Genomic DNA, 25,089 nt, shown 5'->3' on the forward strand with positions numbered 1-25,089 from the left:
CTCACTGATTTTACATTTATAACCAAAGTAATGCCATGTTCCAGTAACATATCTTGGGCAATCCGAGACACTGTCTTCTCAACAAGAACCAATGTGGGTCGAACATCAACTATTCGCTGAACATAATTCTTCAGGAATTCTCTTTCCTAAGTAAGATAAATCAGAAATATTATACCTGATACAATTCAAGATCTGAACATATTAAAATATCAGAATAGTTTAACTATCAATATTAGTCTCAGCCTCAGTGTTACTCATTTACAAATAAATATGTAAGCAAATTAATTCACTATGTTTATGAATTCTCTCTTTTACATTCTGAAATCAATCAGTGAATCTCTTCTTCTGGTTATCTGAACAAATCAAAACCCTCTACAAGATGCTTTTCAGCTACTTGCTAATCCCAATCTCCCAAGAGACCATATTCCATCTAGAACAGTTAGAACATCTAGACATAAAACATAATTAGATTGCTTTTCAAGATGGTGGCATAGAGAAGGAGCTTACTACTCTAGTCTAGGGGAGAATAGTAACAAAAAAAAAAAAAAGTGGACAGAGTGCACTCTTAGGGAAAGGTTAGGGAGAAAACAACAGAGGAAACTCCATGCAAACTGGGGGTGGGAGGGACACTGTGGACCTACGTGGAGGGTGTGGACTTGCACAGCTTGAGACCAAGGCAGCTGAGAGCCTCAGCACCAGCTTTGGAGTGAGGTGAGACCACAATGCTGGCTGCGTGGGAGGGTCACAGGGTGTGGCAGGGACTTTAAGCAGTCACTGTAGGCAGCTCTACATGTTTGGGGCTCCCTGATTCCCTAGTGAGGGTCACTGCTGTAGGATCTGTGTTCACATCCAGGACAACACAGATCCTTTGTGCTGTTCTTGTGGCAGTGCAGATGAAAATTGTATCCACCTGGGCTGGTGACCAGGCATTAGTTTTCTCTGAGTAGAGGAGGTGAGCATGAGAATACACCAACAATGCAGAGCAAACCTCCCCTCTGATGAAAAAATAAAAAATAAAAAAAAAGATTAATCATGCCCAATGTGGGTGTCACCTTGGACATTCCCTTCACCCTGGAGCATTGAGCAGAGCTCCCTGACTACACCCAGCACACACTTCTGGGTATTCACTGAAGAACAGACACTCCACTAAGCCAGAGAGGCACAGTACAAAAAGAAAAGCTATCACAGCATTAAAAAAAAAATAAAAAAGCAAGTATCACAGCAAATGGCTAATAATAAATTCAGCGATTCAAGAAACAAGAAAAGGAAAAAAGCATGACACTCTCAAAGAAAACAATACTTCAATACAAGAATGTGAAGATGTTGAGATCGACGAAATGCCAGAAATGGAAATGGAATTCAAAAAATTGATCCTAGGATTACCTAGAAGTAATCAGAAGCAAATTCATGAACTAAACAAATCTGTACATTACATGAATGAAATTTTTCCCCAAGAAATTAAGATTTTAAAGAGAAATCAAAACAAATATTGAAAATGAAGAATTCAATAGAACAAACAAAAAACACAGGGAAAGCCTTAAGAACAGACTTGACAAGGCAGAAGAAAGAATAACTGAGTTGGAAGACAAATCTCTGGAAATTTTATAGTAAGATTTAAAAAAAATGAGAAATTAGAAAGCTAAAAACAGTGCAGGAGATTATTGGGATACTATCAAATGACCCAATATACAAGTCTTAGGAATGCCTGAAGACATGGAAAGAGAGAATGGATTAGAAGTCCTTTTTAGTGAAATAATTACAGAAAACTTCCATAATTTGGAGAAAGAAAAAGACATCCAAGTACAGGAAGCACATAGAACTTCTAATAGACATGACCAAAAAAGATCTTAACCACGACACACTGTAGTCAAACTCTTCACAGTAAAACATAAAGAAAATATTATAACATGTGCATGAGAGAAACACCAGAATACTTTCGGGAATCTCCAATTAGAATCACAGCAGGGGCTGGTGCTGTGGCATAGCGGTTAAAGCTACCACCTATAGTGCCGGCATCCCATATGGGCGCAGGTTCGAGTCCTGGTTGCTCCACTTCCCACCCAGATCTCTGCAATGGCCTGGGAAAGCAGTAAAAGATGGCCCAAGTCCTTAGGCTCCAGTACCCATGTAGGGGACCCAGAGGAAGCTCCTGGCTCCTGGCTTCAGATCAGCACATCTCTAGCTATTGCAGCCAATTGGGGAGTGAACCAACAGATGAAAGACTTCTCTCTGTATGCATAACTCTGACTTTCAAATAAATAAATCTTTAAAAAAAAAATCACAGTAGACATCTCATCAGAACCCCTACAAGCTATGAGAGAATGGTGAAATATATTCCAAATCTTAAGAGAAAAAAACTGTCAACCCAGAATACTGTACCTTGCAAAGTTTTCTATTTCTGAATGAAGGTGAAATAAATACCTTCCATGAAAAAAAAGCAGAACAGCATGATGGGGGAATAGGAAGGGAGCACACTGATAGTCCAGGAAGAGACAGCTTAATAAAAGTGGAGATACTGCAGGTTCAAGGAAGAGTAGGGGAAGAAACAGCAGAGAGAGTAGGGGAAGAAACAGCAGAGGAAACTCTTCCGGAAGCAGTGATTCACAGTAGACCTGCGTGGAGGGCGTGGGAGCCCATGGTTCAGGACACCAGTGGCAGAAACAACACACCAGCGCTGGAACGCGAAGTGAGCCAAATCTCAATAGCCCAAGACACCAGCAGGAAAGTGGAAAGAGGAGACTAGAGGGAACGAGGCTTGAAACCCTTGTGGGGAAAAGTTCACCAGGCTAACTAGAAGAGAGAGGGGAAAAAAAAAAAAAGTGACCGGTACGGACACAAGTTTCTCTCTCTCCGCTCACCTCTCAAAGGTGAACAAGACAAAGAGCAGGCACCATTTTGGACATACGTCATAAGCGATTCGACCTCAGGGATGCACCCGCCCTCAGCCAAGCAGAAAAACCTGACTCTCACGGAATTCACGTGAGTACTCTCCAAAGACACTACAATTCGGTAGCCTTGGCAACCCAGGGGGAGACGGCAGGAGAATTTGAGCCCACACTGAGGGCAGTACAGATTCCCTGTGTGGTCCTTGGGAAAGAGCTTCCGATCTCTGGCTCCTGTGGGTATATCATTCGCCTGCTAACTACCTTCAATTCTGCTCAGCTGTGTGGAATTACTTCTCTTCTGAATCAGAAAGAGGAAGGAAGGAAGGAAGGAAGGAAGGAAGGAAGGAAGGAAGGAAGGGAGGGAGGGAGGGAGGGAGGGAGGGAGGGAGGGAGGAAGAGAGGGGGAGAGAGAGAGAGAGAGAAGAGAAAGAGAGAGAGAGAGAGAGAGAGAGAAAGTTTACCACGCCTAACCTGGGAGTGTCACCTTTGGCACATCCTTAACCCTGAGGAACCAAACATAGCTCTCAGGCCACACCCATCTCAAGCCCCTAAGGCTCCATCAAAAGCAGACAGTCCACTTAATACAGTCATAGTATAACAAGAAAAAAAACACCACAGCGAGGGAAGAAGACTCCAAAGAATATCTCCACAATGCCAAGCAACAAACGCAGAAACCAAGGAAACAAGAACAAGGGAGACATTATGAAACCCCCAAATTAACAAGACACCCCAAGCCCAGATTATACAGATGATGAGAAAGAAGAAATGCAAGATACAGGTTTCAAAAAATTTATAAGAACATTTAGAAGTTTTCAAAAACAAATGCTTGAGCTACAGAAATCCTTACAGGACAGGATATAAAATTCTCTCGTGAAAATGAAATCTTAAGGAGGAATCAAAATGAAACACAGAAATTAGTAGAACAGGAAAGTATGATAGTGAAGAGAAATCAAAATGAAATGAAGAACTCAATAAATCAAATGACAAACACATTAGAGAGCCTTAAAAACAAAGTCAGTGAAGCAGAAGAGAGAATATTGGACTTAGAAGACAGAGCACAGGAAAGTATACAGTCAAAGAAAATAAGAGGAAATTAGAAATCTAAAAAATATTCCTGGGAATCTACAGGGTACTATTAGAAAACCCAACATTCGGGTTCTAGGAGTTCCTGAAGGCATGGAGAGAGAGAAAAGATTAGAAGGCCTTTTTCGTGAGATACTAGCAGAGAACTTCCCGGGTTTGGAGAAGGACAGAGACATCCTAGAACAGGAAGCTCATAGAACCCCTAATAAACACAACCAAAAGAGATCCTCACCACGACACATTGTAATCAAACTCACCACAGTGAAACACAAAGAAAAGATTCTAAAATGTGCAAGAGAGAAACATCAGATTACTCTCAGAGGATCTCCAATTAGACTCACAGCACACTTATCAGAAACCATACAGGCTAGGAGGAAATGGTGACATATAATCCAGGTACTAAGAGAGAAAAACTGCCAGCTCAGAATATTATATCCTTATATCCAAAAAAAATTACAAAAAATCAGCAAAACAAGAACCTGGTTTTTTGAAAAAATAAACAAAACTGAAACACCACTGGCCCAACTAACTAAAAAAAGAAAAGACCCAAATCAATAAAATCAGAGATGAAAAAGGAAACATAACAACAGACACCACAGAAATAAAAAGAATCATCAGAAATTACTACAAGGAGTTGTATGCCAGCAAACAGGGAAATCTATCAGAAATGGATAGATTCCTGGACACATGCAACCTACCTAAATTGAACTAGGAAAACACAGAAAACCTAAACAGAACCATAACTGAGACAGAAATTGAAACAGCAATAAAGGCCCTCCCAACAAAGAAAAGCCCAGGACCAGATGGAGTCACTGCTGAATTCTACCAGGCATTTAAAGAAGAACTAACTCCAATTCTCCTCAAACTATTCAGAACAATCGAAAAAGATGGAATCCTCCCAAATTCTTTCTATGAAGCCAGCATCACCTTGATCCCTAAGCCAGAGAAAGATGCAGCATTGAAAGAAAATTACAGACCAATATCCCTGATGAACATAGATGCAAAAATTCCCAATACAATTCTCACCAATAGAATACAACAACACATCAGAGAGATCATCCACCAAGACCAAGTGGAATTTATCCCTGGCATGCAGGGATGGTTCAATGTTCGCAAATCAATCAATGTGATACACCTCATTAACAGACTGCAGAAGAAAAACTATGATTATCTCAATAGATGCAGAGGAAGCATTTGATAAAATTCAACACCCTTTCATGATGAAAACTCTAAGCAAATTGGGTATAGAAGAACATTCCTCAATACAATCAAAGCAGTTTATGAAAAACCCACACCAGCATCCTATTGAAAGGGGAAAAGCTGGAAGGATTTCCACTGAGATCTGGTACCAGATAGGGATGCTCACTCTCACCACTGCTATTTAATATAGTTCTGGAAGTCTTAGCCAGAACGATCAGGCAAGAGAAAGAAATTAAAGGAATACAAATTGGAAAGGAAGATGTCAAACTATCCCTCTTTGCAGATGATATGATCTTTATTTAGGGGATCCAAAGAACTCTACTAAGAGACTATTGGAAGAGTTTGCCAAAGTAGCAGGATATAAAATCAATGCACAAAAATCAACAGCCTTTGTATACACAGGCAATGCCATGGCTGAGAAAGAACTTCTAAGATCAATCCATTAACATACCTACAAAAACAACCAAATAACTTGGAATAAACTTAACCAAGGACATTAAATATCTCTACGATGAGGCCGGCGCCACGGCTCACTAGGCTAATCCTCCGCCTTGCGGCGCCGCACACTGGGTTCTAGTCCTGGTCGGGGTGCCAGATTCTGTCCCAGTTGCCCCTCTTCCAGGCCAGCTCTCTGCTGTGGCCCGGGAGTGCAGTGGAGGATGGCCCAAGTCCTTGGGCCCTGCACCCCATGGGAGACCAGGATAAGTACCTGGCTCCTGCCATCGGATCAGCGCGGTGCGCCAGCCGCGGCGGCCATTGGAGGGTGAACCAATGGCAAAGGAAGACCTTTCTCTCTCTCTCTCTCACTATCCACTCTGCCTGTCCAAAAAAAAAAAAAAATGTATCTACGATGAGAATTACAAAATCTTAAACAAAGAAATAGAAGAGGATACCAAAAAATGGAAAAATCTTCCATGCTCAAGTATTAGAAGAATCAATATCATCAAAATATCCATTCTCCCAAAAGCAATTTACAGACTCAATGTGACACGAATCAAAATACCAAAGACATTCTTCTCAGATCTAGAAAAGATGATGCTAAAATTCATATGAAGACACAGGAGACATCGAATAGCTAAAGCAATCTTGTACAACAAAAACAAAGCCAGAGGCATCACAATACCAGATTTCAAAACATACTACAGGGCAGTTGTAATCAAAACAGCATGGTACTGGTACAGAAACAGATGGATAGACCAATGGAACAGAACACCAGAAATCAACCCAAACATCTACAGCCAACTCATATTTGATCAAGGATCTAAAACCAATTCCTGGAGCAAGGACAGTCTATTCAATAAATGGTGCTGGGAAAACTGGATTTCCACGTGCAGAAGCATGAAGCAAGACCACTACCTTTCACCTTACACAAAAATCCACTCAACATGGATTAGAGATCTAAATCTATGACCCAACACCATCAAATTATTAGAGAACATTGGAGAAACACTGCAAGATATAGGCACAGGCAAAGACTTCTTGGAAAAGACCCCGGAGGCACAGGCAGTCAAAATCAAAATTAACAATTGGGATTGCATCAAATTGAGAAGTTTCTGTACTGCAAAAGAAACAGTCAGGAAAGTGAAGAGACAACGGACAGACTGGGAAAAAGTATTTGCAAACTATGCAACAGATAAAGGGTTAATAAACAGAATCTATAAAGAGATCAAGAAACTCCACAACAACAAATCAAACAACCCACTTAGAGATGGGCCAAGGACCTCAATAGACATTTTTCAAAGGAGGAAATCCAAATAGCCAACAGACACATGAAAAAATGTTCAAGATCACTAGCCATCAGGGAAATGCAAATCAAAACCACAATGAGGTTTCACCTCACCCCGGTTAGAATGGCTCACATTCAGAAATCTACCAACAATAGATGCTGGAGAGGATGTGTGGAAAAAGGGACACTAACCCACTGTTGGTGGGAATGCAAACTGGTCAAGCTACTGTGAAAGTCAGTCTGGAGATTCCTCAGAAACCTGAATATAACCCTACCATACAACCCAGCCATCCCACTCCTTGGAATTTACCCAAAGGAAATGAAATTGGCAAATAAAACAGCTGTCTGCACCATAATGTTTATTACAGCTCAATTCACAATAGCTAAGACCTGGAATCAACCTAAATGCCCATAAACAGTAGACTGGATAAAGAAATTATGGGACACATACTCTATAGAATACTATACAGCATTCAAAAAGAATGAAATCCAGTCATTTGCAACAAAATGGAGGAATCTGGATAACATCATGCTGAGTGAAATAAGCCAGTCCCAGAGGGACAAATATCATATGTTCTCCCTGATCGGTGACAATTAACTGAGCACCTAAAAGGAAACCTGATGAAGTGAAATGGACACTATGAAAAACAGTGACTGGATCAGCCCTTGTCCTGAATGCTGATTAACAACTTAATACTTTATCCCTTTTAGTATTTTTTTTGTTCTAGTTGATACTATTGGTTGAACTCCGTAATTAACACACAATTATTCTTAGGTGTTTAAATTTAACTGAAGAGTGATCCCTGTTAAATATAAGAGTGGGAATAAGAGAGGGTGGAGATGTACAATTTGTGACATGCTCAATAGGACTTGCCCCAAATGGTAGAGTTAGAAACGTGCCAAGGTGTCAATTTGTTAAGTCGACAACAGGAGCCACTGTGCACTTATTCCTCATGTAGGATCTCTGTCCTTAATGTGTTGAACAATGTGAATTAATGCTGTAACTAGTACTCTAACAGTAATTTACATTTTCTGTTTCTGTGTGGGTGCACACTGATGAAATCTTTACTTAATATATACTAAATTGATCTTCTGTATATAAAGATAATTGAAAATGAATCTTGGCCAGCGTTGTGGCTCAATAGGCTAATCCTCCGCCTTGCAGTGCCGGCACACCGGGTTCTAGTCCCGGTCGGGGCGCCGGATTCTGTCCCAGTTGCCCCTCTTCCAGGCAGCTCTCTGCTATGGCCAGGGAGTGCAGTGGAGGATGGCCCAAGTACTTGGGCCCTGCACCCCATGGGAGACCAGGAGAAGCACCTGGCTCCTGCCATCGGATCAGTGTGATGCGCCGGCTGCAGCGCACTGGCCGCGGCAGCCATTGGAGAGTGAACCAACAGCAAAAGGAAGACCTTTCTCTCTGTCTCTCTCTCTCACTGTCCACTCTGCCTGTCCAAAAAGAAAAAAAGAAAGAAAATGGAATGGGAGAGGGAGCGGGAGATGAGAGGGTTGTGGGTGGGAGGAAAATTATGGGGGGGAACAAGGCACTGTAATCCATAAGCTGTACTTTGGAAATTTATATTTGTTAAATAAAATTTAAAAAAAAAATAGAACCGAAAGGGCTTCTGCTGTGGAGCAGCTGAGGCTAATCTCCTTTCCAACTGAGTATTACATTCCTATGGCAGTTATCCCGGGCCCGGCTGCTTAGAGAAAACTCACATGATTTCCACCTGATATTAATTCCACATTTGCCATCTACATATAAGTTAACTGGAGTTCCAGACATATATTTAAACAAAATAAGCCACACAACAATTGGAGATTCCACTGGAGATCTAATAAGTTACCGAAACTCGCCCAGTACATTAAGGGCCCAAGTGGGAAGGGGATATCAGTATTTGGGTTTTCATTTTTTCTTTTGTATGTTCCCAACAGTCATGGGTTTCTCTTCTTACTTTGAAACTTTAAAAAATAATGAGTGACAGAGGTTTTGGTAAACTAGTTCTAAAGGGTAGTATACAAAAATGACTTTTACAATAGATTTTTAAAATACAACAAAAGCAATGGTGTTTGTCCAGCAATTTAATAAACCAGAATGAGTCAAAGTAAAGAGCAAGCATCAGAGTACACAAGCAGCCTTCAGTAATGAGTCCTCACCTGCAGCACAATAGGATCAATGCAAGTAAACTTGGTTTCTTCTCTGTAGAGGTATTCAATAGAACACTTCAACAGAAGAATTTTGGGGTTTTTAATACAAGAATTCATCTACAAAAAAATGAACACTTCATTAAAGTTTCTAAGGGTTTGCACTTTATAGATCTCTTTTAATCTTAACTTTAATACTGTTTATGATTCTAATTACTAAAATAAAGTATCTCATTAATATTAATATACTCTCCTTTGGTTCTTTTGTGGTATTCTTATATTTTTCAAAGCAAATAATTTGTTCAGAAGGCAAAATCCTTCAAACATTGACTTTTTTTTCTTAGTACCTGGTTAACCTATTCCCCTATATGCTTAACTAATTTTTTAATTTCTAAATTTGTAGGAAGTTATATCAAATGTGAAGGTGATGGGGAGATGAGGCTTACAAATAGGCTACTTCACAAATTCTGAAACATCCATAAAGTTGAAAGCATATTATATTTTAGTCTTTCCAAAAGTCAAAGGCAAAAGAAGAGGAAAAAACAAAATGCCTCCTGAATATGTTTCTAATATAGCAAATGTCCAAATAATTTTAAGTTGGCCAGCATGTTCTTTAGGTAACATGTAATTAAAAAAAAAAAAAAAAGCCTTAAAGCATCTTCAAAAGCAGAAACCAGGTATCTAACACCACAGGCAGAATAGCCAGAGGCCTGCAATCAAGGCTTCAGACTATCTCAAAACACTATCCACAGGGAAAGACCCATGCATGTGTTGCTACCACATCCATGTACAATTCTTTTCAATTCCTAAGAAGAGCACAACCAATTTACCTCAACTCAACAAACATTGAATTTGGTTGAAAGTACTACTTTAAAGACTTTAGTAAGACTCTAGATGGAAATACTGACTTGGAGACTGTTATGAAATAATATTGAATCTAAGTACACTTTTATGGTCAACACCAATTTTCAGGAGGCTTAAGGCTTTACAAAAAATAAATTACAGTTGGCCCTTTGTATCCATGGGTTCCACATTCATGAATTCGACCTATTACACATAGAAAATATTCAGAAAAAAACTGTGTCTATCAACCATGTATAGACTTGACTTTTTGTCATTATTCCCTAAACAATATAGTATAACAACTATTATTCACATAGCACTTACATTGCATAAGTATTATAAGCAATCTAGAGATAGTTTAAAGTGTACAGGAGGATGTGCATAGGTTATACACAAATACTATGCCATTTTATATACAGACTTGAGCATCTGTGGATCTTGGTATCTGAGGCAAGTCCTATAGTCAAATACAGGGACAACTGTATTAGTCTCCACTTAGAAAAGAGTGAAAACAGGACTACAGTTCATCAATCTAGTGACTTACACACTAAAAGTCTGGCATAGCTCTGCAACAAAATCAATTATCACCAGAGGTGGGCCAAGGTATCGCTGGCTTTAGTAAGTTCCCTTGGGGATTCTGATGTACAGCAAGGTTTTCAAACATTGCCATAGATCAATGGTTTCGCCAAATACAAGAAACACCTGTAAGGGTTTACTTTCAATTCAGTACTACCATTCCCTCCCCCACCCCAACCACCACTCCCCTAAACCTACTGAGTGAGAATTTCAAGGGGCTGAGTATAGAAATAACCGGCTTTAACAAGGTCCACAGGTGATCCTAATGCACACTATACCTTGAGCATCAGAAGCCTTCACAATAAAATTCAATACCCTTATGGTGATCCTAACACCTTGTCTGCTTCCTCCAGCCTCACTTGCCATTTCCCATATTATACCATAGAAGCTCAGGGTTTCCTTAACATCCCAAGTTAGCTCCCCCCTTTCCTTTGTGCTAGTGCTACAAAGAGGCCTCAAGCCTGAAAGTAGAAATATAAAGTGAGAAGAATAACATAATAACACTGATAGTTCTGTAGCTCATCCCTAGAAGGGAGAACAGTTTTAGAATGCTAACCCTCTAGAAGGACTCCAGTCTAGTAGAGAAGCCCTGTCTCCCTGAAGTGTAGCAGCTTCAAGGGAGAAATGATACCAGTATCCTGTAATTCTTCTGGTCTAGAACCTGACCAATGCCTTCCTCTTCCTGTATGGTGAATTTCCATTATCCAAATTCCAATCCATTTATCATCAGCTCTCAGAGACCTTCCCAGAACTTCCAGAATTTCACCCCTAGAGAAGACACTGCTGGATGCCCCTCAATGCTCATTCTCTTTTTCTTCCACTATTAAGGTTATTCATTGTTATCTGAGAATGCAGCCATGGATTGATAAACTTAACCATTAAACTGAATCACATTACCTTTTTATGTGCAATGTTCTTGGTACAAACAAAGCCATTGACAACCACAGAATCAAACTTCTTTCCACCTGGGATCTAATGGAATAATTAACAATAAAATCAATGATAATTTATTTTCATTGTTTATTTTAACTGTTATATCATCAAATAAGGACAGAAAATTCTAGGATATATTTCTTCCTTTCAACCAATGATTATTGGCATCTAAGCATGATCATGTTTTCCCACTCCCTACTCTCAAATGTACTATCTAGTACTCCAAAATACTGACAGAATTAATGAGCATCACAGGGCAATTAAAACCACAATTGTTGGGCCAGTGCTGTGGCGAAGTACGCTAAGCCTCCACCCACGGTGCCAGCATCCCATCTGGACACTGGTTCATGTCTTAGCTGCTCCCCTTCTGATCCAGCTCTCTGCTATGGCCTGGGAAAGCAGTGGAAGATGGCCCAACTGCGAGCTCCGGCACTCATGTGGGAGATCTGGAAGAAGCTCCTGGCTCCTGGCTTTGGATTGGCCCAGCTCCGGCTGTTGCAGCCATTTGGGGAGTAAACCAGTGAATAGAAGACCTTTCTCTCTGTGTCACCCTCTGTCTTTAACTCTACCTCTCAAATAAGTAAATCTTTAAAAAAAAAAAAACAATTGTTCAAGATCTTCATAGGTGGAAATACATACAGCTTCCATTACTATCTAAATAAAGCAATTACTCACTCTTTTCCTCAGAACAGTGATAGTAACCTGTGGTAACAGGCTTTCTCATAGCTGAATTCCAAAAAGAGGAAACGAGAGGGAAAAATTATATTTGTTTGGGTTCCCAACTCATCCACCAGCCCACACAACCTTTCCATTAACTCTCACTTCCTGTAAGAGATGTCCATGATCCCTAAATGCACTGCCTATGGAGCAGAAGCAAAATCACCCACTTCTCACCTAGCACCCCTCAGGGTAAGGACAGTTTAGATTACCATTAGGAGTCTACCTACTATCAGACCTGACTCAGCAGTTTCTAGCACGGGAAGACTTAGCAGAGCTCACCTTTTTGATGTGGACAAACTGACGGATATCCATGTCATCATCCTGGTTCTTGACATCAGGTCGGACTGTCTGAACAACCTGGCGGACAAGTGACACAATGATGTCCCTCCAAGATGGTGACAATGATTCACTGTGGAGCAACTGCTGGAGTAGTGCCATCATGTGATTATGATTAGCTGAACTGCAAAAACATTAGAAGAAAAAAGTCTGCATAGTCAACACCACCAGACTTCTGAACACACAACATGCAGTCTACAAAGAAATAAGCATTTCAATTGTGGTTCACAGAAAAAGTCTTCAAGGTTAGTTTTTTTCTTTTAGTATAGTTGCACCTTAATGATTTTGCATAGAAATTAAATCTGTGAATATATTCAACTAAGATATATCCTTTAATTTGCGGAAATGAAATTAACCCACCAGTTACAAGGGAGACAGATAAAAACAATTTGGGACTCTTAATTTTGTAAGAAATTTCATCATAAAGCAGAATAGACTTCATTTCCTAAGTATTTTTAGTATTTCATACTTCATAAGGAAGGAGAATAGGCATACCCTAACCAAGTCACTGAAGATTATAAAAATGGAAAATTAAAAGTAAAAAAAAAAGCTCACTGCCTTACAGCAACCTCTCCATGGCTTGTTTTTCCCCATTCTCCTCCCGCAGGAGCTCCAGGTTGTTATGATGCCAACCCAAAGGGGTGAAAGGCAGCTCTTTGGATTTCTCCTCTACCCGACGATTAAATAAGGACTCTAAGGAGAAAATAAGGAATTATTACTTCATTATGTTATATACTATCTATTCATATATTTAGAAATCACCAATTTCTCTTTTTAAATTCTTTCAAGTTGACCAATATAAATTGTTAGTATAAAAAGACAAGAACACATAATTTCATAAGTACATAAAGTATGTAATAATACAATAATACATGAATACATAAATATTTACACGTATAAAAAATAAAAGGACTAAGAATAGCAGTAATCAGAAGTGCACAGAGAAAGTTTACAGAAGTAACTAAGGCTTTCAAGCTGATGATATAAACACAGCTTCTGAAAAGCAAGCAAAGTAAGATTTCTGTACTCTCCTTTTAGTTTTTAGAACACAAAAAAGAAAATCACAAACTGAACACTGCGTTCACAGAAATCTGAATGCTGGCAGAACAACAAGTGATAGAGTGGGTGCTGAAGAGAGAAGCTCAGCTCAGATACTGTGAAACAGCAGCTGATGGTGTTGAAAGTCTATTCAGAAAAACCTTAGCAGTGCTTTTTTTTTCAATATTAGCACAAAAGCTGATTAACAAAATTTTATCAAGATAGATCAAACTATAAAGAAATCATAAAAGATGACAATTTCTATAAAATCTTTTAAAGGAGTAAAAATAGGTCAAGACAATAAATGTTTTGCAAAAAAATGATACTCACTACATGACTATTGAGCATGCCTGAATAAGTGGAAAGAATGAAGATAGGAAATGCTCACAAAACTTCTCTATCCCTTCCCTTCTTAAAGTAAAACAAACAAAAATTCCTACTAAACAAACTGTCAAACAGATAATATTGTAAAAAGTGTGTCCTTTACTTGTAAGGTTCAAGAACTGTGCATTTAAATTATGTAAACAACCAATCTATAAACTTTTGGTTAAACAAGATAATTGGATGTAAATTTAGAAGCACTGTCAATCAGCTCCAAGTGGACTCCCCGAACCAGTCTGCCATACCTTCACTTTTACTTGAAACCCTAGAGCCAAGAAAAGACAACAGAAAGGAAACTTTTTCTAATCATCTGAGGCCTAAGCTGTGGAGTGTTATGGACCACTCAGGATGCCTTCACTCCACAGTAAGCTACATAGTGATGGAATAAGAAAAGCTTGTATTTGTCTATATGCTTGCCCCACAGAAATGGATTAGCAGAGTTAGTTCTTCATCCCCTTTTGCCTACTTCTCTTTCCAACTCTAGAAAGGCAAGCAATATCCTCAGCTGAATGAGAACTGCCTGTGAGCTTTTTTTCGATACTCCTTAAGGATATGCATATCAACCTTACTTAATGGGGCAAGCATTGTGGAATAACAGGTTAAGTCACCGCCTGAGATGTGGTACCCCATATGGGCACAGGTTCAAGTCTCAGATGCTCCTCTTCTGATCCAGCTCTCTGCTAATGCATCTGGGAAAGCAGGAGAAGAAGGCCTAACTCCTTGGGGCCCTGCACCCTCGTAGGAGACTCAAAGGAAGCTCCTGGCTCCTGGCTTCAGCCTGGCACAGCCCTGACCATTGCAGCCTTTTGGGGAGTGAACAACAGATGGAAGATCTCTCTCTCTCTCTCTATATATATATATATACCTCTCTCTCTCTGTAACTCTGCCTTTCCAATAAATAAAATAAATCTTTTTTAAAAAGTAACATTAAGAATTATATATTACTTTAATAATATTAATGTAGTATTAGTATAATATTAAATAATACTTAAATACTCAACTTAATATTCATAATATACATAAGTATGAGCTATTTATGCCTTTAAATGATCTTTATAATATATCTTAAACAATTAGTTTTCACATCAGAAACCTCCTCTCAAGCTAAGTCTGATATTCCTGATTCTCAACAGTATCAAAGTCACTATACATATTAAAACTGTTCTCATGATAGTAAAATAATCAAGTGTGTTTTCAGTACCTTTTCTGTTCTATCAACGTAGAAGGTCATAAATATCTCCTCATGAACAAAAGAGACATGGTTGATAAAATTACCTTTGATGAAGGCATCACTTATTGAGAGCTGTTGTCCTCCAGTGTCAGCAATCAAATACTCTGCATACCAGGGAGAGAACAGAGAGGAGGAAGGAAAGGAGAGACATATGACTAAGATGCCAGCATAATTATACAGAAAACACACCCACACACAAAGTATTAGTCATATAAACCCATCACTGCCCAGTAAATTCAAGGAAGTTTTAGGCTAAAAGGTCTCTTTATATTTGCTCTACATACTTCACACTAAACTTAAGACTTGAGTTATTACCTCAACAGAACCGTGAAACAGCGCACCTTACACTGAATGTTTAAAAACTTTTAACAGATCAAAACTAAACTGGTTTATGAAAGTTGAGTTCTCCAGAAATTTGCACATCTAAGATTATACTATTTTTCTCATGTACAACTGCATCATTTAACAAATAATGACTTCAACTATACACAGGATGGCTCACAGAGAAATGAGCTGATAAAACAATGTGAGGTTTTCTTTTTAAATTCAGAATATAAGCTATAGAGCAAATTAACACAAAAAGCGATATGGGCAATGAATAAAGATGTAATTCATTAGAATTGTTATTGGTTTTGAAATAGTTTTCATTTTTCAAAAATTATAACTGAACAATATAAACTCTTGCTAGAAAATAACTGCTGAATATATTCTGAGAGCTTTTAAAATATTAAATATTTTTCTTACAAATGAAACTTACTTTCTACTTCCCCATGAACTTTTCTCTAGGTCTGTAACCAAATACAGCTAAAAGGGGGGTTCTTTCTACTATGCAAATTAAACCACAATGCATTTTAACTTCTTTAAGGTAGAGAATTTCCACAAAATTTCTTCCAAATTCATTTAGAAACAAATGGGTTTTAAAAGTCAGTATGGGGACAGATGTTTGGCCTAGCAGTTAAAATGCCAGTTTAAATGCCCATGTACCCTGTCAGAGACTGGGTTCCATCCCTGGCTCCAGCTCCTGATTCTAGCTTCCTTCCAATGTAGGACAGAGAAGACAGCAAGTGATGGCTCAAGTAGCTGGATCCCTGCTGCTCATGTGTGAGACCTGGACTGAGTTCCTGTCTCCTGGCTTCAGCCCAGTCCAGTTCTGGCCACTGAGAACAATTAGGAATGAATCAGTGAACAGGAGCTCTCTCTCTTTCTCAAATAAATAAAATAAAGTCAGTATGTCTATAAATCAGAATGCTCATCCTTTTAATCAAGAAGCAGAAAAAAATATTTAGGAAATTCAAGTGTATCATGCCAAATACAAAAAAATTAAGAATGTAGACAATACAGATGTTAACTTTATTTTTATTCTTCCCTCCCAGAAATGAAGAATGCTAAATCCTATTAGTTCAACTAATGTTATTATTCTTTGTAAGCCTTACTTCTCACATTAAAGCTATATATAACATTCCTAAATGATAGATTTTCCCCAACAGTTTACTATGGAAAAACTTCAAACATACAGAAAATGCCATATGTCATTTGCCCAAATGCAATAGGTGCTAAGGACTTGTTATATATATCCTGTTTCCTCATGTGTATATGTATGAGATATATACAGGATATATGAGATATAGTTGGATATACTTTTCTTCCCCTATTTGTAGTTACGCACAACATGACATTTATCTACTAATATTTCAGCATGCATCTCCAAAAGCTAAAGGCATTCTTCTCTACAGCCACAATATAATTTACATTCTTAAGCAAAATGACAATGTCTTTTTTTTTTAAAGATTTTATTCATTTATTTGAGAAGCGGAGTTACAGACAAAGAGACAGAGGAGAGATATTCCATCCGCTGGTTCACACCCCTAATGGCCACAACTGCCAGAACTGGCTGATCTGAAGCCAGGATCCAGGAACTTCTTCCAGGTCTCCCACATGGGTGCGGGGGCCCAAGCACTTGGACCATCCTCTGCCGCTTTCCCAGGCCATAAGCAGAGAGCTGGATTGGAAGAAGGGCAGTGGGACACGAACTGGTGCCCATATGGGATGCTGCTGCTGCAGATGGAGGCTTATCCTACTACACCACAGCACCGGCCCTGACAATATCTTAGTAGCACAGAATTGGCCAACATTCAAATTTATCCAACTATCTCCAAAAAGTGTATAAGAAATTACTTTTTCCCTCAAACTTCAATCCAATCAAGTTTATAAACAGCATCTTGTTGTTATGCCACTTCATTCTCTCAGTCTAAAAAGACCCCCTATCTTTTTTCCTTTTCATGATAATGAATTTTTTAAGAATCCAGGCCAAATGTCCTGTGGAGTGCCCCACATTCTGGATGTGACTATTTCTGCAAGATGTATTTAACTTGCTCCTCTAGCTCACTTTTCTACACATAAGAAACTATAGCTAGAGGCTTTCTTCTCTAGGTTCCTCTTCTAGCTTTTCAAGGAATGCTCAAAATCCTGCTGGCCAACACATAACAAAATATATCTTCATTACACAACTCTCCAAGACCAACAGTGAAAAATTAAGCCAGAAAACCATACCATCTCTATTTTACAAGCTTTTAAAAACAAGAGGTATTCCTAAATGAGATAAAAAGCAGTTTTGTTTTGTTTTTTAAGAGCAGATATTTCACACAATTCTTCAAATCTAAATTTCCTCAGCCTTAAAAAACAGAAGACAGAGGCCGGCACTGTGGCATAGTGGCTAAAGCCACTGCCTGCAGTGCCAGCATCCCATATGGGCACTGGTCAGAGTCCAGTCCCAGCTGCTCCACTTCCGATCCAATCCAGCTCTCAGCTATGGCCTGGGAAAGCAGCAGAAGATGGCCCAAGTCCTTGGGTCCCTGCACCCACATGGGAGACCAAGAAGAAGCTCCTGGCACCTGGCTTCAGATCGGCCCAGCTCCGGCTGTGACGGTCATCTGGAGAGTGAACTAGCAGATGGGAGACCTCTCTCTGTCTCTATGTAACTCTGCCTTTCAAATAAAATAAATAAATCTTAAAAAAAAAAGAAGAAGAAGAAATTATCTATAATTTCAAAGGAAAGATTTGTAAAAATTCCCACTTGTATTTACTTAAAAGGAATGAAAACCAAAGGCAGAAATATTCTATTATTCTTTCATATAACTCTTAGGTCACCCTGGCAATCTTTATTTTCTGATATCAGTGTTCATCTTAACTTCTGTGAGAGTCACTGTTCATCTTAAATACTACAAACATAACCTGGGGTCAACAGAATAAACTATTACATTTTAATTTCACAATAAAAATTTAAAAGAGTAATTCTTGTTAGTAAAAACTAAGTACAGAGAACTGTAACAGTCATTTACGGTTATTAACAGATTTTTTTTAAGTTCTTAAAGTACAGACTCTCAAAGTTGCAAATGATCTAAGAGTAATCACCTCCCTTATGATGTTAGAATCTCCTCTATGATGTTCTACTGAGTAAGCTAAAGAATTCCTCACACTTATAATTCTTTAAATTCTAGATCTGGATTTTTTTCATTTCACACATTTAGAAATAAAAGGAAACTCTGAAGTTACCAAGTCTTTCTAATCTAGCACCCTGCTAATGCACCCCGCAAAGCAGTGGAAGATGGCCTCAGTGGCCTTGCCACCCACTTGGGAGACCTGGATGGAGTTCCTGGCTCCTGGCTTCTACCTAATCAAGGCCCAGCACTTGTGGCTATTTGAGGAGTGACCCAGCAGACAGAAGAGATCTCTCTCTCTCTCTCTCTCTCCCTCCCTCCCTTCCTCCCTCCTATAACTCTTTCAAATAAATAAATAAATCTTAAAAAAAAATAATGTTTCAAGGCAGATATTCAGACACAACCTAGACACTTCTAGTGCACAACGGAAACAATGACAAGTTATCCATTCCTAACTACTGAATTTAGTTCTTCCTTCAGCCATACACAAAATAAATGATTTATTTTAGGTAATCTTCAGATAACTAAAGGTAACATCAAGCTTTCTTTTCTCTGCCTTAAACAGGCTCAACTTCCTTACATCTTATAACAGCAGTTTTCAGATGTCTCAGGATCTTGGTAATCCAGCTCTACTCATAAATCAGAACTGAACACAAAACTTTACACTGGACTCTAATTCTAGACATTATATTCTCAAATTAAATCTATTATTGCCAAATCACATTCATAGATAATACTAAAATTTGCGTCTTTACCTCATTAGTGACTAAGAATGGCTTTCTCTGGCGTGCTAATAGTAAACTAAATAATTGTAAATTAAATAATAATTTGAGGCCGGCGCCGCGGCTCACTAGGCTAATCCTCCGCCTAGCGGCACCAGCACACCAGGTTCTAGTCCCAGTTGGGGCGCCGGATTCTGTCCCGGTTGCCCCTCTTCCAGGCCAGGTCTCTGCTGTGGCCAGGGAGTACAGTGGAGGATGGCCCAGGTGCTTGGGCCCTGCACCCCATGGGAGACCAGGAAAAGCACCTGGCTCCTGGCTCCTGCCATCGGATCAGCGCGGTGCGCCGGCCGCGGCGGCCATCGGAGGGTGAACCAACGGCAAAAGGAAGACCTTTCTCTCTGTTTCTCTCTCTCACTGTCCACTCTGCCTGTCAAAAAAAATAAAAATAAAAATAAATTTAAAAAAATTTTAAAAAAAATTTAAAAAATAGTAATTTGAAAGATTAGTAAATTAAATAATTTTAAGCTTAATTACATTTTTGTCAAATTTCACCTTGTTAGTCTACTACTTAAGTCTTAAGTCTTCAATTCTGCCAATATTTCAATGACATTTATTTTATCATAAATGGTATTTTTATTGCTGAATTTAAGTCTTTATAGGTGTCGTATATAAAACAATGGGATGTAATGCATTAGGACAATATAATTTTTTAAATTCCAATCCTGCTATCCAACATGCTAGCCATTCTTTCTAGACTTTAATCAACTATGAATCTAAAGAACATGTATAACATGTAAACCAAAGTGTTAAACAACATTGAATAGAGATAAAGCTCTACAGCATAACCTAGGAGTATTCACTTTCTGTTGATATCAAAGTGTTAATTATCCTTTCAATATTTTGCACAACTATTAAAACAAGATACAAGCCCACATGTCAATACTAATAATGGTATTACTGAGCTCTTACATTCAACAAATTTTATGTTTTTCACTTAAAAAAGTTCTTACTAAAGAGAACAGTGGTTACCACAGGCTAATGACTGCAGGTAACAGCAGTATGCTATGTATTTCAAAACTGCTCAGAGTAAATTTCAAAAATTCTCACCACAAAAATTTGTAAGTATTTGAGGTGAGGACAGATGGAGCAAGGTTGAGCCTAAGACAGTCTGCAATCATCTCCCCCACAGAAGCATCAATTTGAATAGCTATTCACACACCAAGACAGCTTCATAAGAGCTATGGAAGTCAGGCCAGTGCCTGTGGAACGGACAGGCCTCTAGATCTGCTCTGGTGCCAAGCAGAGTCCAAAAGTCCCAGTTTTAGGGAATTAGATGCCAACCAGCACCACCTGTAGCTCACTGCAGCAGCCTCAGGCCATGCATACACCTCAGCAGTAGCTATGGTTTTGGTCCTAACCCTGTGCTATGCTGATTTTGATGGGCTGTAGGTTCTGGGTATGAGCTAACGTTGTAGCATTGGTAGACAAAGGATAAGACATCTGGGTGTATCCTAGTCCTAGGAAGAGGCCTCTAGAGATGAACTATCCTTTTTTAGACATTGCCCCAGCTGATTCCAAGCAACTTACCAACTGCAGTTTTACAGCAAATCTGGCTTGGAGTATCCTCTGAAAGCAACACAGCAACAATACAGGAACAGTGGACTCGCAGACAACCTTGACTTAGAGTACTATCTAGTGCTTAAATAGCAGTAGTGTCTATAGGTTCAGATAAGATAAACAGACTGCTTGGAATTTTGGGGGCCAGAGTAGTCATGTATCAGATAAAGACACTGGCTGTGATGTCATACCCCATTTGAGAGCTGTTTTGTGTCCCGATTGCTCTGTTTCCAATCCAGCTCCCTGGGAAAGCAGCAGAAGTTGGCCCAATTCCTTGGGCCCCTACCACACAGGTCGGAGACTCAGATGAAGCTCCTGGTTCCTGGCTTTAGCCTGGCCCAGCCCCAGCCCCAGCTATCTGAGGAGTGAACTAGTAGGTAGAAGATTTCCCCTTCTCTCTCTCTCTGCACCCACCCACCCCACTCCAATCCCCCATAACTCTGACTCTGAAACAAATAAATGTTTAAAAAAAAATTTCTGGACAGCCACAAATAAAGCCAGATAATGAAAACTGGGGTGCTAGATGTATTAATTAGCTTGGTTTAATAATCCCACTGCATCCATACTTCACTTTTTATCCCATAAATATGACTTGTCAATTTACAATTTCAAAAAGGTCATATGAATTCAGGGCCTGTACTTATTATTAGCACCAAAGAAAATATTAGCTATTATTCTCCTAATCTACCAACTTCATAACATCATAAAAGATAAAAATGAGGTTGTTATAGCTAATCAAGTACACAGTCATCACCAATCCATTTTCTAAAATCCATGGTATATTTTATTTATTGAACTTTACAGTTTTATCAGCTTCCAATATCACATCAAGAAATCATATTTTTAAACAATTTAATGAGGACTAGCATGTGGCACAACAGGTTAAGCCACTGCTTACAATGCCGGCATCCTATGTGGGTACCAGTTCAAGACCTGGCTGCTCACTTTCAATCCAGCTCCCTGGCAGTGGCCTGGAAAGATGGAGGGGAGATTCAGAAGAAGCTCCTGACTCAGCCTCAGATCTTGCAGCCATTTTAGGAGTGAACCAGCAGAGGAAGATCTCCTTCTCTCTCTCTGTCTCTTCCTCTCTCTGTGTAACTCTTTCAAATTAATAAATCTTTTTTAAAAATGTAATGAATTCATCACCCTAGTCATGTAGAATCTTTCTTCCCCTTCACAATTTTCCAAAGGCAGCAAACTCAGGCTTCATTCTCACAGATCCAAATTCTTTTAACAATCTGGCAGATGGTTTGCCTAAACCTGGCAATAGGCTTATTTAGAATAATCAGATATTGTTTGCTTTCTTTATCTTCAATGTCACTTTCCTCTAACCATGTGCATTCTTTTCTGATAAGATTAAACCTGACAGAGGAAAAGAAAAGCTTCTTTCAGACATCAGTTTTACACTGACTTCCCTAAACAACTTGCCTAATTTTTCTATTGCAATTACAATCTTTTCTCAGATATCCTTGGCATTTTCTGCAATCATCAGTGTAATCTGAACTTCCATTATCCTGTCATTTTCTTTAAAAGTGTGTACCTCTGTTTCAGGTTCTTCATCATACAACTTCTTTAAAGGTTTAAGAAAAGTTCCAGTGGAATCATCATGGTTTTTTTCAACTGCATGTGTTTCCTTAGATGTACAAGTTGAGTTCACACTATAAAAACGTCATTACTGGGAGGAGCGGCACTTAGACTAGTGATTAGGACACCCATCTCGCACATCAGAGTGCCTGAATTCAATTCCCAGCTCCAGCTGCTAATCTCAGCTTCCCATTAATGCTGTTCCTGGGAAGCCGCAGTGACAGTTCAAGTAACTGGGGTCCTGCTACCCAAATGAGATACCTGGATTGAGTTACTGCTCTTGGAATTGGCCCCATACTGGCTGTAGTAGACATGTGGGGAGTGAACCAGTAAATTGGAGTCTCTGTCTCTCTATCCCTCTCTCCTGTTCCATCCCTCTCAAATAAAATAGAAATTCAGTGTCACTATTGGAGTCCCCTGTGCTATTCTCCTAATATTCTGCAGTTAGGATTCCTAAAGGAAATGTCTGATTATTTCCAACAGTCCATCCTTTGCTATTAACAATTCTATGATGACAGGTGATTTTCTTCAAAATTTTCAAACCTTCCTTAACTTTCCAAGAGCTGAAATTATCAGCAAACCACACACATATTTCACACTTTGCTTTTAGCAAAATGAAACTGCCAAACTGTGTCCAGAGGACAAATGTTCTCTCAAGAAACATCCTGCCTCTGGCCCACACCTGTAAATGATATGCAAAAGTACCATCACAATACCCTTCCTCTGACTACAGTCTAAAATTAATCCTCACACAAATATGTGTTTCACTACATTTCCATACTCACCCAATGTTCTCTATCAGTTTTCTAATTTCTGTTTTGAGGCTCTTCAGAAAAAAATGTGCACCTTATTCATGTTCGATGCTAGTCAAGTCTCCTCCTTTCCCATATTCTCTCTAAATTTCTTATTTCTTTTTTTTTCTTTTTTTTGAAAGGCAGAGTGAACAGTGAGAGAGAGAGACAGAAAGAAAGGTCTTCCTTTACCGTTGGTTCACCCTCTAAATTTCTTATTTCTAAACAAGTATACCTTTTCAATAGTTTAACTCTGAAGTGCCAATTTACTTCATCTTGATAATGGCTATATGAACAAGTATGAGAAATTTAATATGGAAATATTAATTTGCTTCAAATACCTTTAGAATAGCCATTAAGGTTCACTTCTCTTTTTTATTATATTTTTAGGTTCAAAACAGATAGTAGCAAAGAATTAGTCAAGCATTTCAGATCTAAGCGAGGGATAATTCAACTTTAGATAGCAAAATGCTTAAAACAAATTCTAGATGAAACTCTGTAACAAAGTGCTTCACTAATTATATTCATGTGTTTTTTATTTATCTTTATATTATCACACATTAGGGCTATAATTAAACTGGCTTTTAAATACATGCAATAAAGTAAACATTACCATCCATTTTTAGAAGGCATTTCATCTCTTCTGTGCTGAATTACGTTAGACTTAGTAATGCTTTACCTAATATTTCCTTTTACACCAAATGTCTTTCAAATATAGCGATTATTATCATTGAATCGGCAGACTAAACCATCAAGTAACACAGCTATAAATAAAGATTGAATCCATTTTTTATTAATTACAGAAGAAATGTTCTGTTACAAATGCAGCATATACATAACAAGCATTTTAAATTATAGTAGAAAGCTATTTTGGAATATGTGAATGGTTTCCCCCCCAACTAGTCCAAGCATCTGAATAGGTTTAGTGAAATACCACATTACTGCCTAACAGCAAAGGCAAACAGGCTTTAAAATGTTAAATGAAGAAAGAGAAAAGAATAGAGCAGAACATCCATATTATAAATGCAAAGAATTGCCACCTTGGAAGTTGCACATTATGGGAACAGCAGTCAGATGTAGTTCCTTTTAAAGGCTACAAGCTGTAAACTGGGCATGGTGGTACGGAGGGAGAAAACAAGAAATAAAAGGAATCAACCAAAAAAGGTATGGGGAGGAGGTTTGGGGAAACGAGAAAGGGTGGAACAAGACCCACACCAAATCCCCTCAGCCACATGGGACAGAGGAAACCAGAGGATAGGCCGGCATGAGATCCTACGGCCCCGCTCTCCAGCCTGTTTGGATTCCAGATGGTGACTACCTCCTACCTTTTTGGTCAGCAGGGTGAGGGGGCACATGTGGGTACTTGGAGGGCTTCTTGATATGGAAGTTCACGTTGTCCAGCTCCACGTTCAGGCTGATGGAAGCGGCTGAGTCACTGTCCACTGTGGACTGGAAACTGCTGACTGAGGTGCGCTTGCTAGGACTGGCAGAATCTTTTAGTATTGGGGAGGGGAAAGAAATATAGGGAGAGGAGGGGAGTAAAAATGGATTTTATCAGGGTATTGGAGCAAAGGAGAAAAATGTTTTTTTAATATACAAGCCCAATGTGCAATACCAAAATGGATACAGTATTTTCATGTACTTCTGTGTAGACTTAATAAATTTGAACAAGTTAAATGTAAAGTTGATTTTTTAAATGAAGAAATATACTGGAGGTTCTGCAGAGAGAAAGTCTGATTTCATAGTGAAAAGGTGAGAAAGTTGTCCGCTGCAGTATTATTAGCTCAAGTTATTTTTAAGCTGCTACAACTACAGACTATGGTAAAATCAGTTGTCTAACAAGT

At 38.9% G+C, this 25,089-nt stretch overlaps 1 protein-coding gene across 17 annotated transcripts in view; it reads right to left on the reverse strand.

The window, feature by feature from the left end:
• Positions 1-25,089, reverse strand: part of PIKFYVE (phosphoinositide kinase, FYVE-type zinc finger containing) — a 101,827-nt gene that overhangs the window by 47,383 nt on the left and 29,355 nt on the right. For 11 of the 17 annotated variants that reach the window (XM_070070283.1, XM_070070282.1, XM_070070280.1 and 8 more), the window contains 7 exons: positions 24,571-24,738; positions 15,139-15,198; positions 13,008-13,137; positions 12,388-12,568; positions 11,353-11,427; positions 9,049-9,156; positions 6-146 (listed from right to left, as the gene is read on the reverse strand). In XM_070070283.1, the coding sequence (XP_069926384.1) occupies positions 6-146; positions 9,049-9,156; positions 11,353-11,427; positions 12,388-12,568; positions 13,008-13,137; positions 15,139-15,198; positions 24,571-24,738 (863 nt within the window). Of the gene's footprint in view, positions 1-5; positions 147-9,048; positions 9,157-11,352; positions 11,428-12,387; positions 12,569-13,007; positions 13,138-15,138; positions 15,199-24,559; positions 24,739-25,089 lie in introns of those variants that run through there. The other 6 variants (XM_070070286.1, XM_070070287.1, XM_051849181.2 and 3 more) reach the window with 2 other exon arrangements.

The sequence above is a fragment of the Oryctolagus cuniculus genome, chromosome 3 (assembly GCF_964237555.1).
Source record: "Oryctolagus cuniculus chromosome 3, mOryCun1.1, whole genome shotgun sequence".
In the NCBI taxonomy this organism is placed as follows: domain Eukaryota; kingdom Metazoa; phylum Chordata; class Mammalia; order Lagomorpha; family Leporidae; genus Oryctolagus; species Oryctolagus cuniculus.